General features: G+C 27.2%; 1 protein-coding gene across 4 annotated transcripts; it reads left to right on the forward strand.

Moving 5' to 3' along the window:
- Nucleotides 1-2,491: 2,491 nt before the first annotated feature.
- On the forward strand, nucleotides 2,492-17,640 carry LOC132935388 (prostatic acid phosphatase-like). Of its 4 annotated transcripts, none has more exons than XM_061001931.1 (10): nucleotides 2,492-2,781; nucleotides 5,873-6,147; nucleotides 7,064-7,165; nucleotides 7,736-7,981; nucleotides 8,077-8,265; nucleotides 8,728-8,851; nucleotides 11,352-11,569; nucleotides 11,650-11,821; nucleotides 12,634-12,729; nucleotides 17,142-17,640. In XM_061001931.1, exons 2-10 carry the CDS (start codon nucleotides 6,037-6,039, stop codon nucleotides 17,258-17,260), a joined length of 1,377 nt encoding a protein of 458 aa, XP_060857914.1. In that variant the 5' UTR covers nucleotides 2,492-2,781; nucleotides 5,873-6,036; the 3' UTR covers nucleotides 17,261-17,640. The 4 variants fall into 4 exon arrangements, with proteins under 4 accessions (XP_060857914.1, XP_060857915.1, XP_060857916.1 ...); XM_061001932.1 differs by lacking the exon at nucleotides 2,492-2,781 and having other exon boundaries at nucleotides 5,481-5,879; nucleotides 5,942-6,147; XM_061001933.1 differs by lacking the exon at nucleotides 2,492-2,781 and having other exon boundaries at nucleotides 5,481-5,875; nucleotides 5,942-6,147.
- Nucleotides 17,641-19,523: the final 1,883 nt, after the last annotated feature.

A 19,523-nucleotide genomic window follows, 5' to 3' on the forward strand; every position in this document is an offset into this window, starting at 1 on the left:
AAAAAACCTTGAAAATTAGCTACTTGGGCAAAACAGCCCGCTCCTCTCCTCGTTTGTTGCATCCAAAAACCGCACATTTTTGATTTCGACCCCAAAAAGGTCGATGGACAAAAACCACGCGCATGGTCATGGTATAACTAAACTTATAGTAGGTTAAAAACGCACACTATTTTGTGTGCTAAATAACGGATAAGATAATAAGATACTATACAATAATCATGTTAACACGTTTTAAAACAAAAACAAGTTATTGTAAATACCTACCTAATAGTAAAATTTTTGATTTTTAATTAAATTATATTTATTTTTAGGAGCACTTGTTTAAATGTTTAAATCTTGTTTGCATAATATTGTACATATACATTATAAAGTACTATTGTAAAGACCTTTTTGGAGCCAAAATCATAAGTGTGCGGTTTTTGGATACAACAATTAAACAAATTGTGCGGTTTTAGGAGTCAACACCTCATCTATAAACACGGTCCGTATCCATCTATATTTAATATTGTATGTTTTTGTACACGACCATGACTGCCAATAAAGCACAATTATATAGGTATTGTTATTATTATTGTTATTACTTATTATTATAGTTGTTGACGAGCGCGGGTTTGCGTGTGTATCACAATATTATTGTTCATCGTCCGTTTGCGGTTGAATAAATATAAATTAACGATAATTAATCGGAACAACATTTTGCAGTGGAATACTCGTAAAGGTAATATTCGTATCGTACGTAATAATATTATTATACAGCTGCATAAAGTATTTTTCTATAGGGTGGTGGACATATTACATAGCCCTATAAAAAATCAGAATATATATTAAGCTAGCGCCTAACACTTATAAACTTAAATATCCATAAAATATGAACTAAAATTGTTATTCTGGTGGCTTGATTAACAAATTATACCTGATTTAAATACTTAGCATTCAAAATAAAAACGAAGTTATAAATAAGACATGGACAATAAACCGAAGTCAGTAAACCATAAATATGTATATTTATTTTAAATACTCAATCGTCAGCCTGCACTGTGTCAGTGCGTATGTATGAATTATGAAGGCATTCTAATCGTATAATACTCTAATTTATATTAGATTAAAGATTTAATGTGGTTCTGAATTCTGATGAAGGTTATTTAAAGGAAAATGTGCATAAATATTATGTCAAAAAAGTAATATTCCGTATAAAAACAAAAATTAACTTAGATTATCATGTAGGTTACATAATAAGTAATATTCCGTATAAAAAACAAAAATTAACTTAGATTATCATGTAGGTTACATAATAAGTAATATTAATAAGTAATATTCCGTATAAAAAAAACAAAAATTAACTTAGATTATCATGTAGATATCTACCTACCTGGTACCTACCAGACACTAAAAATACACTACTATTACACTAGTATGCAAATATAATATGCATTACAAAATCACAAATTAGTTTTTGTCGTTACATATGAAACATATTTTTACTCTATATACAGTGCCGTAGATAGAAATTTAATAGGGGGAGATTTATCATAATCAGGGTTGGGATTTTATAGCATTTGCATATTTCGAATGAGATGCTTAAAAAATAGCAGAGTAAGCTAAAAACGAGTTTCATACAACAAAGAACTCAAATTAAAAATTTTATTTTGCTTTACTCTTTGGGACTTTTATGCATTTTTACCTGTTTTTGAATCAAAATCAGCCCTATTTTATGAAATTAAATTTTAGTAAACATGTTTTTAGATTTTTGTCAAATGAATTATTATGATAATTTCGTATCAGGTATTTGGATCTAATTTTTGTTATCTGCTGATTTTGTTGGGTTTTTTTTTGTCTATTTCTACTGCGATTATTAATTACCGATTATCAAGCGTTGAATGCGTTACATAGTCAATTCATTTGGATTCTGATCAGAATGACTAAATTATTTCAAATCTTAAGTAACTACCTATAATAATTTATAAGTGATTAAAAAATTGTTAATTAATAAATTTCCTTTTTTTTGCATATTTTGTTTGTTGTTTTTATTGCATATTTTTAGCGCATATTTAGCGATATTTAAGGTAATATTATAGCGCATATTTATGCAATTTTAAGTGCTATAAAATCTGATCATAATAATTAGTGATTACATATTATAGAAAATACTTTAAAATAAGTTAGTATAGTTTTATATGATTATAAATACATTTATATTTTTTCCATTTTGTAAGAGGTGGAGGCTCTATAGATGGTAATTTTTTACGATTTCGAAAAACAAAATATAGTTATACCTATGCCTATGCAAATGCCAAAAGTCCTCTACCCAGCTGTATAATATATTATACATTATCGTTGTTTCAATTACCGACCAATACCCATCACGACATAACAATAATATATTCACGACCTTTTTAGCACCAGAGAGCGTTTTTTATTCATTTTTTACGCGGCGGCGGTGGCGTCGTCGACGGTAGGTATATAACCTATCGGTGATGGTACACGCGCGCAGCTTCATTACAATTTATCACTCGTCGTCGTCGTCAGTCGGTTCGACCCGACCCGGCATCGCGATATACATTGCAGTCTCGGCGCGTCTCTCTGTCTCCGCAGTGACAGATTCGTTTCCGATCTCATCGTTTTCGTCCGCCGCCGCCGTGAACTGTGACGCGATACCGCCGCAGCAAGTGCCAATATACAACTGCCGAGCGCCACCGATATAATAATAATATTGTCGTCAAATATTATATTATTAGATATCCACATTGTTGTATGTGATATTTTTTCCGTATACATATCGAGGTAAATGAACAACGATCGACGAGATCGCATATTGTAATAAATAACTGTGCTAAAATAAAATAATATTATAAATTATAATATAATATGCAATGTGTCCCGGGGGAAGTGACCGGCCGGTGTCGTGATAATATGTACCTTAAGTTATGAAAAAACTTTCATAATTTTGGGGGATCAAACTCTTTTATTTTTTTTTAGTTATGGGTAATATAACATTTTTTTTAAACAAAACCGAACCTACCGCACATTTGCTGATGTGTTTTAAAAACTTTTCAACACTTTTAGTCATCATATTTATTTTTTTTTTTTTAAAGCTATTTTATGCTATTATGCTAACTTGTTAATGTTGTGTGCTATCAATTAATTAACAAACACAATTGAACCGGAAATGTATTTTATATGTATTTTATTATAGTGTAATTATACTTAACAAAAAAATGAAAATAAATGTCAAAATGTAATATTTTGAAAGTATCTACTTTATAAAAGTTATAAAGTAGGTACCTAATCAAAAATAAAATAGTTAGACCTTTAAAGAGTTTTATTCATAACTTAAGAGTTAAGGTATAAAATCATGATGCTAGCCGGTCACCCCCCCCCCCCTCCTTTTTCAAGTGTGCAAGGTTTCAAGCCGGCCATATAAAAGTAGATATATTTATGAATAATATCCTGTTTTGTTTTGATTAATTAACAAGTGAAAATCAATGATTAATACATTAAAAGCTTGAAGAAGACAAATTTAATGCTGAAAAAAAATAATATTTACTTTTATCTATTGTCAATTGTATAAATATATAATATAATATAATATAATAATATATATACATACCTAATATAAATTTATATAAAATAAATAAATGTTATATATTTATAACTTTTGTAAAACCAAAATTCTTTAGAAAAAACGATGACTAAAAAATGCAAATACCGTCGAATTTTAAGTTTAGCAAATACATTACTGCGCGTCATTTAAATTGATGTTGTTATAACTGCAAATTTTGAAAGTTTTTGTGCATATTTTATATTGTTGCAAATGTTATTATTTATAGGTAGGTACTATAACATTAGGTTAGGTATAGTAGGTACCTACTAGACCTAACCATATTATTTGTGCATCATATTAAGTATTTCATAACACATTTCGAACATTTTTTGTATTATAAGTACAGTGTTGAATCCGTGTGTTGTAACTTGCAATATCAATGTGCCATTTATTGTGACAATGTATAATATTATACGGCAATTTTGCATATTTCAATAATTGATAAGTAAATGAAAACAGAGACATCACAAATTCACAACATGAACTACCTATAGTAGGTACACGTAACTATACGTTAGACATAACTGCGTAAGTAGTGTGTCGCCATTATGAAAACAAATAGATCAGCAAAATAATTGTAAATCTAAAGTTACACATACTTACCTATATAGGCACGCTAAAAACACACATACCTATCTCTTGGACGCCTCGGTCGTTCGCGACACGTATGAACGGATCGGTTCCAGGAGAAGGGCGTCTTGTGTGAAGCGATGTTCCTGTTACGGTAATATGTATAATAAATTATATTTATAATCAAAATATCTTCATTTATTTTTTTATTATTAGTTATTAAATTCCTAAAGTTTAATTTTAATTTTAAATTATAACAAAGTAGCGCGCAACGTAGGGCTCGAACAGGCAACAGATTAAGAGTCTCATTCCGGTCCATATAGGCATAATTCTCCCCCCCCCCCCCCGTGACTTTAATGTGTATTTCGCAACAGTTTATGTAATTATGTGTACCTATAAAATCTTCATTTTTGTAATATCTATTAATTCGTAAACTCATTCATATCGTAAAAATGTAAAATATAAAAATAATCAGTGAAGGTCCAGGGACTGGAACCTTTTGAACTTAACGGTATCGTATCATAATAACATAACTGTTCCGGTTTGGTTCTAGTTTTTGATAAAAAAAAAAAAATAAATAAAGGTATGGTTCTAGATAATTTAGGTACCGGAAAGTATAATAATTTTAAATACCCATTCGGAATGCGGGTTCAGTTAATAATATGAGAAATATTAGAAAACTCATATTATGATCATATTTATCGTATATTTATTTATTTTTGAACCTAAAACAACATAATATTTAATTTAAAAATGTTCGGCTCAGGTATTTCATTTATTAAAATAAAGGTTTCCGTTCCAGTCCCCTGGTGGAGGATTTTCAAATTTTTTTCAGGGGAAGGGAGTGTTAATGTTAAAATTATAGTATATTATAGATATTTACCTATAAATATTTCAAACTTTCAAAGGCATATTAATATTTCCATTAACAAATAAAAGTGTACCTATTGACTGTATTTGTATTTATGTATTACCAACCTAAAGCCGAGACCTACCTGTAGGTACTAACCAGTAATCATACATAATTGTGTTTCATATAAATTTTTGAAATGTAAGGGTACAATATATCTACAATATATATTTTATGATCACCGGATACAATATTAATATTAAAATAATCGACACGTCCGCCCCCCGGCGCCGCCGCGCCGAGGATAGAACCTAACAATAATATTTTATTATAATTATTGGCAGTGGCACAATAATAATATTATTGGACAAATGAATATTGCCAGCGGCGTTTGGTGCGCGCCAACTACTGCTAAGTAAAATAGATAATGGTATTAACAATACGGATATAGATACTAGTATCTATATCCGTGGTATACAACGGTATCGTAGTTGTAGTTGTTATTGTTGTTGATAACGATTACAAATAATAATAATGTGTTTTAACGTATCTAATTAAACATACCTAATTTGCACACAGAGTTATTCGCGGCCGACCTTCATCGCGAGACGCGAAATGAAAACGAAAAAAAATTGAACGAACATGTTACAACACATTTAGACAGCCTCCAGTAAACCATAAATGATAATAATAGTTCTGTTATATTTTTATATTATATTTTCTTCGCGTTCCGTATTATTGTTTCACTCCCAAAATATCTACCCATGTATACCTACACGGCTTGTAGTCGGACGAATTGCGTCGTCTGTTTAATAACGATAATCGAACAATGACATGTTTGTTTAACGCAGGCCGTGAGTATGTGGAACAAACAACACCGTCGCAACAATATGAATATTAAATAAAAAAAACTGCATTAGGTACCTACCTACTTCTCCATTCGAAATCAGGCCACACTTAAGGACGGATATAATCGTAGGTATTTATTTTTTCTCTATCGTCCGGTTGCGACACGATGCGTTCGACACTACTGCTGGCGGCTGCCATCTCGCTCGTGACCACTGATATCTGTTTGGCCATCGATCCATTGGCCCAAGAGTACGGCGAGCTAGTGTTTTCATCACTGGTGAGTAGTAATCAATTATACTATTATATAATTATAATAATATTTACTATGCAATAATTTGTGTGTAGATAGGTAGGAGTACTATGTTTGATTAAGTGTGTAGGTACAAATTTTAATTGATTATGTTTTACCTATTAATATATCTATCTACAAATTACAATAAATGGTTATGACTGTAGATTGAAATTGTAGGTACATATTTTCATAAAAAAATGTACCTATTTAAAAAATAAAATTATTTCTGTCCTACATTTGTGTAAATGTTAAATACCTATTTTGTTTTAATATACAATATAGTAGCCGGTAATGTGGGAACATGTTAATACGACACATCCAGTAATCCGACTTGAGTATATTCAACTGACAATCCTGATATTTAGGTATTTACATATCTAAGAAAATTGCAAGAAAAGGCATCTTGGAAATTATACTTGTCAACAATATAAAACTAAATAGTTTATTGAAATAATAAGAATTACTAAAATATTATTTAATTTTTTTATGATTAATAACAATTAAATTGGTATAGTAATGTATATAGTCTATATGTAGGTAAGTATATCGTATAATATATAGTATCTACAAGATTATATTAGGTACCTCTGTAATTGAGCTACATAATGTAGCAAAATAAAATAAAATAATAATATGTAATTATGCACATAATTTAGTACATTTTTATTTTTATTTTTTAATTCCAAAACTGGTCCTATATTTTTTGAATTACTGGGACTCGACTGTAGTTTAAAATACTTAATAATTAGTATGTATTGCTCCTTGGCGTCCTATAGATCAAGTCATGAATACTACAATATGCTCATTGGTGTAACATGTATATTGTATATAACATAAGTTTAATTTAATTTTTTATTGCTACCTATTTATTTATCTGATAAATGTTTAATTTTAATTTCAGCTTTATAGACACGGTGATCGAGCGATTACTGATTTATCTTACCCAAAAGATCCTTATAGAAACGCATCTTACTGGCCTATGGGTTATGGACAATTGACTAATGTAAGTTTAAAGTTTTTTTTTATGTAATAAGTTATTTTTTAAAATGATAAATTGTATATATTAATCCTCCTATTCAATACCTAGTATAAACCTTTCTATTTTCATAATATGATTTAAACATATTATCTAAACTAATATTTTTATATAATAGGTACCCTACATAGTTTATCAAGTAAAATAACAATGATAATAAGTTATTATTAACCTTTTCACTGCTACACTATGTATGCACTGCAACCTGTGTATGCTATGTAAAATAAAAATACATTTTTTTAAATTTAAATTTTGAGATCTTTATGATTTAATGATTTAAGTTTAAAATAATGGAACTAGAGTTCCTTAAATTTGTACAGTTACCGGCAAATGAAAATATAATAAAATACATTAATGTAATAGTACGTCTGGAGCAGTAAAAGGGTTAATAAACTTAAGTAGTTGGTACTTCTTAAATATTGTAAATATTTCTACAAACAATTGGACACTATAATTTGTATTGTTTTTATTTTAACATATCTATTTTACCTATTTGTATGTATTCACTAGGTAATAAAGTATATTTTATGATTTTAGCAAGGAAAAGAAAGACATTATGAATTTGGAAAATGGATAAGAAATAGATACAGTGATTTTTTGCCTGTTCGATATTCAAGTGAAGATATATACATTCGTAGTACTAGTGTGGATCGTGCTTTAATGAGTGCAGCTGTTAATCTAGCTGGTTTATATGCACCAATTGCAGATCAAAAATGGAACAACAAATTAGGAACTTTATGGCAACCAATTCCAATTCATTCAATTCCACGAGATCTCGATAAGGTAAATTTTGTTTAAATATTTCATTTTGTATATTATAAATTGTTGTTTCTTTTTTTGTTTTAATTAGAATTAATTTAAATACCTTTATTTTTCAGTCTTTGTCTTTTGGTAATAACTGTCCTCGGTTCACAAGAGATTTTAATAACCTCCAAAATTTACCAGAAATACAACGATTTAATGAAGATCACCAGCCTTTATACAATTACCTTAAAGAAAACAGTGGCATGAATTTTACTGATTTAATTGATGACACGTTAACTTTATATGATTTATTATTAGTTGAGGTAACAATTATTAATTTTTTTATAGAGTATTCAAAATAAATAATAAGAATTGAATTTAGCTAGATTCCATTACTTAATTTTGATAAATAATATATTACATTAGATGAGTGGCCAAACTTAATTTAGTAAAAGATAAAACAATAATAATTTTTCTTTAAAAATAGATTTAAGAAAACATTTTTTCAAAATATATCAAAACCGTTGTATTAAGTAATAAATATAAATTGTAATAAATCACTGATACATATTTTTTAGGTTATTATGGCTTGACTTTGGCCCATATATTTTATATATTACATTATCATATCATATTACATAAATTAATGTATACAAATTATAAATTCAAAACATTTTAATATTAAAATGGTTGTCATAAAATAACTACTCATTATAGGCCATACGTTTTAATGCAAATTTGATTTAAATGGTTTATTTATTTATGTTATATTTTCATTTTTTTAGACACAATTTAACTATACATTACCCAATTGGACCCATTCTGTATTCCCTGACAAATTAAGAGAAGTTTCTGAATTGGCATTTCTATTGCCAACATATACTCCAATATTGAAGAAACTGAGTTGTGGTATGTGTAAATTCAACAATCAATAAAAAATAATAAGTTAAAATTATATAATATAAAAAAAATTACATTGCTTGATAGTTAATTATGTACTCAAATACTTAACTGTTATATGATATCTAATACAGTTACATATTTAGAATACTACATATTATATATAAATTATGCAAATTCTCTTTTATCACAAATATGAACAATGTTTATATTATGTTGATATTATGTTTATTTGTTTAGTGTTATTTTATTGATAATACAATATTGGTTACTATATTTAAAGACAATTTTAATGTATAATATTTTATGTTTTTTTTGTTACTAAAATTATCTGAAGTTTTATAAACTTCTATATATTTTCTATGGTTTGCAAATACAAATAATTCAGTATGTTCGGCAACACTCGACGCTATAATTTATATATATTTATTTTATTAGTTGAACTTAAGCTCGGCTACTATGGCCATTAGTTAAATATAATTTATATATATATAAAACTTATACTGTAACGGCACAAAGTGGGTGAAATTGTGCCTCTGACCGGTCACTGCTGTCAGTCTACATGCGCGAAACGGTAATGTTCTCTCGTGGGCTGGATTGTAGTATTAATTTATTATCAAGCTAAATAAGAGCGCGGACTGGTAAAAAAGGGCACGGGATGCTACACAATTTAAAGGACAAATGACAAATATTTTTGGGGCAAATATAAAACATGTAGATTATCAATTATGAAATATTAATATATTTTATTTTGTTTTAAAAAATATTAAATATTAAAAATACGTTAACCCTTTGATGAGTAAAAACGTAAATTGACGTTTTTTGCTTATTATGCCCCGTAGAGTAAAGTCTTTCAGCTTTCTATTGTTTCTGTCTTTAACGAAGTTTTAAGAAATTTTTGTTGGTACTATCAATATTATGTACAAGATAATGAAGTATGTGCTGCTATCTACTGACTATCTAATAAAAATAAATTGAACACAAAAATCTAAGAAGTCTTTACTGTTACCAATATTTTTATAAAAACAATCCACTCTCTGAGTAATCCATACAAAATAATATTCCCTCTTCAAAGAGTTAAAAACATAAATAAGTACCAAGTTACAACAAACTTTCAATCAAAATTGTACAATATTATAGATCACTAATAATCGTATGTTGGTAACAATCTGCTGTTCATTAGATGTCTTTAAATATATAATAAATAATATTAGGCAAATATATTTGAGGGAAAGGGATGCTGTAGCATTCCAGCAGACATAGCCTGAACGCTGAATGTAAATCACTCATTAATAACTAAAATTTAAAATTATTGGACTTCGTAGAGTTTCAAATGATTTTTCTATATCGTTAATTATTTCAATATAGTCAGATAATAACAACTCCTGTGTTTGTAATTTTTTTAAAGATGTAGTAAGAGACAAAAAATTTGATTTGATGAAAATAAGATCTACGTCTATTCCGTTTCTATTGATATATTTTTTCGCATCTTTGATGCTGACTGCATCGTCATTGTCAAGTAATTCAAAAATAGAACGAATTGTGCTTAAATTATCGCAGTAATAATTTGCTGCATTGATCCAGGTACCCCAACGGATAATTACAGGCTCTGGAGGTAGACTTATTTCAGGGTCTTTGGATTTGAAAATTTGAACGCGACTCAGTGCTTTTCTAAAAGTTTTTTTAACGCTGACTATAACCTTATCAACTGATTAGATTATATTATATTAATACTTATTTACGGTGTAAGGACGAATAAGCGTCTAAACTGAACTTAATGTAAACGTTTTTACATTTAACTTTTGTGAAATGGGAATTTAAAGTAACACTTGCTCTCACTGAGTACAAACCACAAAACTACTTCATTTTTGCAGATTAATAAATTATATGCAAAAAATAGCATGATACTTATAAAAATAGCAGAAAAAATTAAAAAACTTTAAAATATGCAAAAATATGCACTAAAAACTTTTAAAGCTGCGTTCCTTTTAGTATGAAACGGATTTGTAGCTTACTCTGCTATCTTTGATTGTGCTACAAACAAATATGCAAATGCTAGAAGTCTCGAGCCCTGGTTATGACTTATAATTTTGTAACATATGATACATAAATTAATACATTTTAATATTGTTAAAATAATAATTTTATTCACCTTGTTAATATCTGAAAAAGTGAATACCTATAGTTACAACACATCATAATAAAATATATAATAATATTATCAATAAATCTTTGATGAAATAAATTATGTAAATAATTGTTTAAATTTTTATTTTATATTTTGGTAATAAATTATGATTTAGTCAAAAACAATAAAATTATAATTTTGAATGATACTAAATTATATAATTGTTAGTAGATTTACAATAATAATATCATAATTTTTTTTTTAACTATAATAATTTATTATTTTTCTCAAGTTAAAATTATCTTTCGCACATATATAGGTTAGGTTAAGAAACCTAACCTATATAAAATGATTAAATGTTTATAATTAAAATTTTTTCAGGTGTATTGCTTAATGAAATTGTTGATAATATGAAACAAAAACGGAATGGAACTATGCAAACCGATTTCAAATTATGGGTATACTCAGCTCATGATACCAATGTAGCTGGTTTATTACATTCTTTAAATGTTTACAATCATAAATTACCACCTTATACTGCTGCAGTGTTTGTAGAACTTAGGAAGAATAAAAACTCAAATAATACTTTTGTTGTTACTGTAAGTCAATACAACATTTAAAATTTCAAGTGAAGTACAATGTACAAAATATATATTTATTAATTATTTATATTTTAAAGGTATCATATAGAAACACTTCTACTCATGATCCTTATTTGCTCCATGTTCCTGGTTGTGATTCAATAGCATGCGATCTTGACCAGTTTATTGATGTCGTGAATCCAATTCTACTTACAGACTGGTATAAAGAATGCCATAAGCCTGAAGAAAATAATGTTTTGGCATATTTTGGTAAGGCATGATCTATATTTTTTAAATATAAAAATTCATTATCTAAGTCCAAAACATTTTAAAACTCAAATAAAAAAAAAAAAATGTTATTGTTTATGTTTTTTATAAATATATATTTTAGTTGTGTTATCTTAGTTATGTTTTTTTTAAACCTCCCATAATTTCAGTGATCAACTGACTGAAAGTATGTTTAAAATATCAACAGTTTACAGTTGTAAAGTTTAGTGTACAATTTTTCCAAAATATAAACTTTTTTTTTTATATATATCTTAACTGATTAAATAATAAGCGGTTAAGATTATAATTATTTTATTGAATATTTATTATATTACTACTTTTAAAATGTTTTTTATCTAATTAAATCTAACTTGAATATAGCTGATAAGTGGAAAATTATTTATTTTTCATAGTTACTGACACCAAGTTTTAATAAACCGATTAAATATTATTAAATATAAATTCAGGATGAAATAAAGTATATAATAGTGATTCGTCCACACATAATATGTAATATTATGTTAAAATACTCAATACCTACACACAAATTCAACTAAACAATAATAGTAGGTAGTTAAGACTTCTAATATTTGACAGAATGATAAAATCAACAAATGGATTAAAAAAAAATGTACATACCTTATAAAGTTATAACTTTTGAGCCATTTACTTTTTAGTATGTTCAAAGTTACAGTAGGTATGTAAAAGGAGCCAACTTTCAATATTTATTTAATCTTAAAGACTTCGTGAAATGTTAATATGAATAAATTATAAATTGTTTTGTATTGAATAATTTATTAATTACTTTGTTTTAGGAATTATTGCAGTCATATTGATAGCTGTTTCAATTATATTTTTTATGTTGAACAAAAAATATTTCATCTGTTATTGTGGCAGAAATTATCAAAAATGTACGTACAAAAAAATCATCACTAACTAATATTTATCATACTAGTGTTTGTATTTATATTTAATTATATTAGAATGCTTAATTTTTTTATATAGGTATTATTAGTATTTTAATTAATTATTATTATTTGTAGTTAAAATACATAGTCAAATAATTGACTTATCTAAATATTAACGTGTTATAAAATGTATTGATATAGTATAACTTAATATCTTTAAATATGAAATAAAATTATCAAATAACTCACAAATTTATAAAGAAAAATTTTAAATTTGATAACATATGTTTAACACTTACTCTATGTTTGACTCAACTATAACTTTTAAATATTTTTTTTCAACAATACTACTCAAAAGCTTTAACAATTTTTAAAATTCATATCCTATGTCTAATTAATTGCTAGTAAAAAGATACTGTATTATCAATAAGAGGTACAAACAAAATTTAAAATAATGACTACCTATAAATGTTTATTTTAAGTGAGTAGGTATTCATTATAATATATTATATATAAAGACAATATTGGTAATAAAAACGTATTTTTATTTTTGTTAATTCTCTAAATTATTATTATATTAACTAATTTTACACATTGAGAGTTAGATGAAGTAAGTTTATATTGTAATTTTATTTTGTAATGTAAATTAAAAACAAAAATATTTTGAGCTATGGATTTCTTTAAAAACTGATTATTATATAAGAATATTGTTAATAAATTGATTTAAATTACTATCATTATTATTATTAATATTATTATTATTATTATTGTTTATTTTATGTTTTTCATTTCAGTTTAAATGGCATGGACTGAAATTTTTTTTATGCATCACGACGAATTTATTGACTAAATATGTATTGAAGAAAATACCTTATTTTTTATTTTATATACTTAAAGCATGCTAAATATTTTCATATTACTTAATGGCTTAGTATGTTTCAACATTTTACGATAGCTGATGTTATTCGTCGCCCTTACTTAAAAATGTTGTTCTAGGTTACAACTTTAAAATTATATTAGATAATAGATAGTACGATTACTGTGTTATAGTAGTTAGACTGTAGTGTTTGTTTTAGTATTTGAATAGAAATATGGACCCCGTATAATGAAATATGACTGAAGCCAGTGTATCAATTCTAGAAAATTGAATAAAACGTAGACAAATAATATGGCTTGTTTATTTTTATTTTAGTATCCCAAATAGTTCTAAATCCAGTTTTCAACATTATAAATTATACTCACTTTAATATCAATCAAAAGTGCTCTAATAGATATTATAAAAATGTAAAGCAATTATTAATAACAGTGTAAATAATAATTGTGTGGAGGTTTATGTAATGCAATCAAACTATTGTATATCATTGACTTACTTCATAAGTGGCTAATATATTACATTAATTTCCTTTGAATTCTTTATTTTTGGTAGTAAATTAATCAAATAATAATTTCTAACACTGCTGGTTACTTGATAAATACATCTTTAGGTACATATTTATTTTTATAGATGATTTTAATTTTTAAACTATATAATATGAACATGTACTATTGTTATTTACATGTAAATCATATCAATAAATAATAAATCTATAATATGTATATGATATACCTTATGTATATTATACCTATGTTTTTTATGTAAGGTAAGTAACTAATTGATTATTAGTTATTGCTTGTTATTATGGAATCAATTAGGTGTTCATAAAAAAACTATCCAAATATATATGCTCTATCAAAATATCAATATACTTTCTTTACTTAAAGTCACTATAGGAAGTTTTTATTCTAAATTAAGGTAAGTAGGTATTAGGTACCTTTAAACAAAAATGTCAAATATTATCCCCACAAGGTTATTTTATTGACCATGAATATGCGTGTGATCGATTTTAGATTTTACCATTTAGAATTTTAGACAATATGTTAATTCATATTTTTTTGCTCGGTTTTCAGATAATTAATTGACCACATAGTTTTAATCTTCAATCGTTTTAGATAGGTTCCCTATAATATATTACCTTGACGCATTTGTGCGTGCCATCTTATGACTTGTTTTCCATATGACGCGGATTGTCAATCTCACATAGAACCAATATTTAGAATTAAGATTATATGTGAAAATTATATAATATATAATATAAATTATATGAAATTGCCCAAATCAAATTAGGCTCATTATTGTTTTAAGACAGTCCAATACACAACATGACCTTCAAGAATCAACGTAGGGACATGACTTGTATGTACTGTATGTTAATTACTATTGGAAAGTCGATAGCTCTAATTCAAAATATAATGCAGTTTCATTTAATGTAATATTTAATATAATAATGGTATATGACCTCCCTTATATACAAAATAACTTATAAAATTTGAAAATAGCCATTTTGTAGAGTTTCATATTTATTTATAATATAAAGAAAAAATAATTTTGAATAAATGAAAGCAATTTTTATTTTCAAAAATATAGCACAATATTGAAAAACTGTATGATTTTCACACTTAAAAAAAAAAACCATTTTAACAATTAATTCCAATCCAATAGGTAATAAATACATAATAGGTACTCGTTGAAATTGTAAGCAATATTTTTTACTTGTCTTATAATATTATTCAATATGTCTACCATGAACTGCTATGCAGACAGAAAAAGACAAATTATTATCAAGTTTAAAAAAAAAACATCTTAAAAATGGTGAAACTATAAGGATTAGTATATTTTAATTGGCATTGTAGGTATTAATCTACCTATTACTATATTGTCATCTTTAATCGAAATTCAATGTATCTATGCATAATATATTATATCTATGCTATAATAAGTATTTCGAGTACATATGAGTGGAGTCGAGTGATAGAGGGCTAGGTTTCCCCTATACCTCGCAAAATGTTGGTGCATTATTACTACGTTCATATATACAAACTTTAAATTCTTATAACTGGGTAATACACAATGACAACTTGTTTGGTATTTTATTTTTATCAATGGAAATACTCCAAATAACAATCTGCTTGGGAATATGGAATAAAAAAATGTATATTGCCTTTCAAAAGAATGAAAAATTTAAATAAAATTCGGACAGTAATAATAGTAAAAAATATTTTTTTCTTAAAATCTTGTTTTGTACCTCACTGCTTAAAATAATATTATGTATAATAAATATATTTATAAACATTAATACTAATTTAATAGTTTTTGAATGAACGAGTCTAAATCGATCACACCTGTACCATATAGGTAGGGGTACCTAACCTATGACACACGCTGTCATATAGGTAGACTATACCTAAAGAGTCAATTAATAGGGGTTATATAATTTTAGATTCTGAGTGGATTGATGTTTTTTTTGTGTGCACAATAAGTAGTTGATAAAATGCTTAGGTTTTCAACTTTATTATCTTTTTCGATGAGAAGTAAGTTGTTGTTGAAATTGAAAAAGTTGAGCGTAAATTCACAATGTTATTTATAAGTCTGAAGTTAAAATTTTGAAAAAATTCGTAAAAATCACAAAACTTGCAAATTATTTTGAGTTAGAAATTCATAAAAATTTTTTTTCATGTTTAAGATTTGATAACTTAAAACAATATTTAACTCATAAGTTTGTCTACTTTTATCAAAAAAAAAAAAATGTTTACCGGCAAGTCAAATTAAATTTTTATGAGCGTTTGAAGTTCAAATTGATTCACTTGATTTCTCATTGAGTGATTTTCTTATTTTAGTTTTAATTCAAAAACGAATCACCGAAAATACTTGAAATTTATACCATATGTTTATTTTAACATTGACCTAACCTAATTGAATCGTGTATTTAAACAAGTATCATTTTCTATACTTGATAACATTTCCAAAATATTTTGACTTGTATTGAGCTGTTTATGGTAATTATAAAGTTGTTTTTCTTTAAATATTAATAAAATTAAATAAATTGTATATAAATAAAAAAGTATAGATTTCTAATCTTGTTTTAATAAGTTGCTCCTTGAAATGGCCAGACCCACAGTTTCCTAACTCTGGATCCACCCCTGATTGAGACGTGCGTATTGCAAGTCGATATACAAATTGTCAAAAACTGTTAAGAAGGTGTACCTCTCATTAACTTACACTTGACTAACACTTAAGCTTAAGGTTTTGATTACGCGAATCTATCGTATAAACACCAACTTATATGTTTTTAAATACGCAGTGAATAAACAAATGTTTGAATAAAAGTTCAGAATCCAAACCTGCGGGAGGTGCTGACGCGCCCCTCTAGCTAGCATGTGCCCGTGATATACAATATTATTTGTATAAATAGGTAGGACGTATCGCAAGTATTTATAACCAATATTATAATATCAGTGTGTCGTCCCGTTGATTTATACATATCATTTGGGTTTTTTTTTTCCTATTCCCTCCCGTTTACATCGTCCGAATGTTTCAGTGTACCATGCCGTGCCCCGGGAGGAGACCGAGACTGTGGATTTCGATCAAGACGGACGGAGTCGCGTAGCCGTCTCGTTTCGGATGAACGGCGTCGAATCGACATCCGCAGATGTGTAAATATTATATTATTATTATAATATAATAGTACCTACGTACCTGCAGCAGTATAATATATTATTATATAATGTGTAACACAGAGGGCGGTGCATCGCATAGTGACGGTTTTCGTAATTATTGTCATAATAATAATTGGTATCTATAAATACCGCCTATATTATAATGATCGATTTTTGTTGATTGTCGGGAAATGTAATTTTTCAAAAACTGCAGGTTTCTCGATTGATCGTTTAAGGGACACTGCAATTTTTTTGCAGTGCGTTTCATTATTGTCGCGCAATCGCCATTTGTTTATACATTTAATATTATTATTATTATTATTTACCTATTACACATTTACACTTAACATAATTTAAAAATATAGAATACAAATACCTATATATTATTTACATATTTATATCGTTTATTATGATTATGATAACTCTGACTGATTGTATGGGATTGATGAAAACTTTTCCCGCACAATATATCTTCGCAGCAGCGTATAAGGTTGCAGCGATGGCTACCTACTTGGCCATAATTATTGTGTCGTTTGTCGTATTCCCCCAAAAAATATAAACAATTATATATATTTACACCAGAGCATGGCTTAAATATATATATATATTTAGCCATGCAACAGCCGAGTACCAGACTACGGGATATAGGTAGGTACAGAAGAGTCTCGATAATTATTAGAATATCAAGGAGAATAAATATAAAATCAACTTATGTATTTTTCGAGCTATACCTACCTAGAACAGCTTAAAAACACTTCGATGGCCAAGAAAAAAATTCGAGTTATCGAGACCCGACTGTATATTATAATATTAAATTATAGAATTATATCATAATTCATATTAAACTTATAAGTTAGTATTTTAGTACCTATACATATAGCTCAGGTTTTGTTTTTCGTCTAATATTGCTGGTGCACAAAATATAACACGAGTATACCTACTCTGCTTGTATTAAAGAGTCCATAAAATCGATAACGGGGAGGTGCTTGTACTATATATTTTGTTTTTCATATACTTATAATATAATATCTTACAACTTTCGATCCCGAGATTAAAAGAATTCCTGGTACTTAACTGTATATGTTTTTGCCAAGCTACCGTCCGCCGTTGGTGGTATTTAATCAGTTAAATCTAAAAGGATTTTGATAAGGAGAGGCCATAATATACCGAATTTATTGCTGATTTGAAAAAATTAAGACTATTTAAGTGATTTGTTCTTATCTATAAACGACTATTCAGCTGAAATTCAAGGGCCAAGCTCTTTAAATTGTTAACTATATCACAACGCCCATCTATTTGAAAAAAAAAAACTGCTGACGTTTTTTTTATATTTTTGGTTATACTAAAATGTAGATGGATAATAATATGTAAAATTTATTTGGTTTTTTGTTATACATATAGGTATACGCCTACTTAAACCAGTCTACTGTAGTACTGTCTATAGGTAGACCGTTACTAAGTAACTATACAGTATACGATAATATACATGTTTATATTTTCTTAAAAGATTTAATGTAAATTGGTACCTACTAAAAATATAAACTTTACAAGTAAAATTACTAAACAATATGTAGATATCTAGGTATAATACCTATATGGCTATAAACTACATTTAGAATTTGAAAATTTAATTAGTTATTATTTTATTCAACGCAGTTATTCATATGTTATTAATATACGACGAATAAAAGTAATTTTAAACATATATAAAGTCAACTTTAAAAATATAAGTGATTAAAGAATATAGCCACCTCAAAATTGTATTGAGTGCAATGCGCGAATGGGGAGGGGGGGACGGCAGCATACATTTTCTATGTAGCTTCAGGACTAGATATACCTGCAGTTGTCACTTTTAAATATATAGTATATACCAAGGGTCACCAATTAGGGCCAAATTAGGAATCTGGAAATTGTTCACGGGCCATCGAAATTGCCGACGTCGGTAAAAACCAATGGACCAATGATAAATTATTACAACACTAGAACGTATAATATTATCGGTTTTTTACTTTTTTTTCTTGTCTGCGTGCAGGATAAAATTTGTCCACCATTAATTGGTGACACCTGCCCCCTGGTACAGTGTAATGTAGGCAGTATAGGTACCTACAACACAGAAAAACATACAAAACGTATACAATATTCGTTAAAAATATAGCATTCAAGTGTATTCAAATTTTACGGTTTGTTAAATTATTATTAAGTATACTCAGATCGTACATACCAACAGGTATGTAGGGTTATGATAATATACACCAAACACACAT

The sequence above is a fragment of the Metopolophium dirhodum genome, chromosome 1 (genome assembly GCF_019925205.1).
Source record: "Metopolophium dirhodum isolate CAU chromosome 1, ASM1992520v1, whole genome shotgun sequence".
NCBI lineage: Eukaryota > Metazoa > Arthropoda > Insecta > Hemiptera > Aphididae > Metopolophium > Metopolophium dirhodum.

What these genes read in the sequence shown, in the direction of transcription:
- LOC132935388 (XM_061001931.1), top strand. Translation starts at nt 6,037, where the DNA reads ATGCGTTCGACACTACTGCTGGCGGCTGCCATCTCGCTCGTGACCACT. An exon ending in AGCTAGTGTTTTCATCACTG is followed by an intron (nt 6,148 to 7,063) that starts GTGAGTAGTAAT and finishes TTTTAATTTCAG; the next exon opens with CTTTATAGACACGGTGATCG. An exon ending in TAATGTTTTGGCATATTTTG is followed by an intron (nt 11,822 to 12,633) that starts GTAAGGCATGAT and finishes ACTTTGTTTTAG; the next exon opens with GAATTATTGCAGTCATATTG.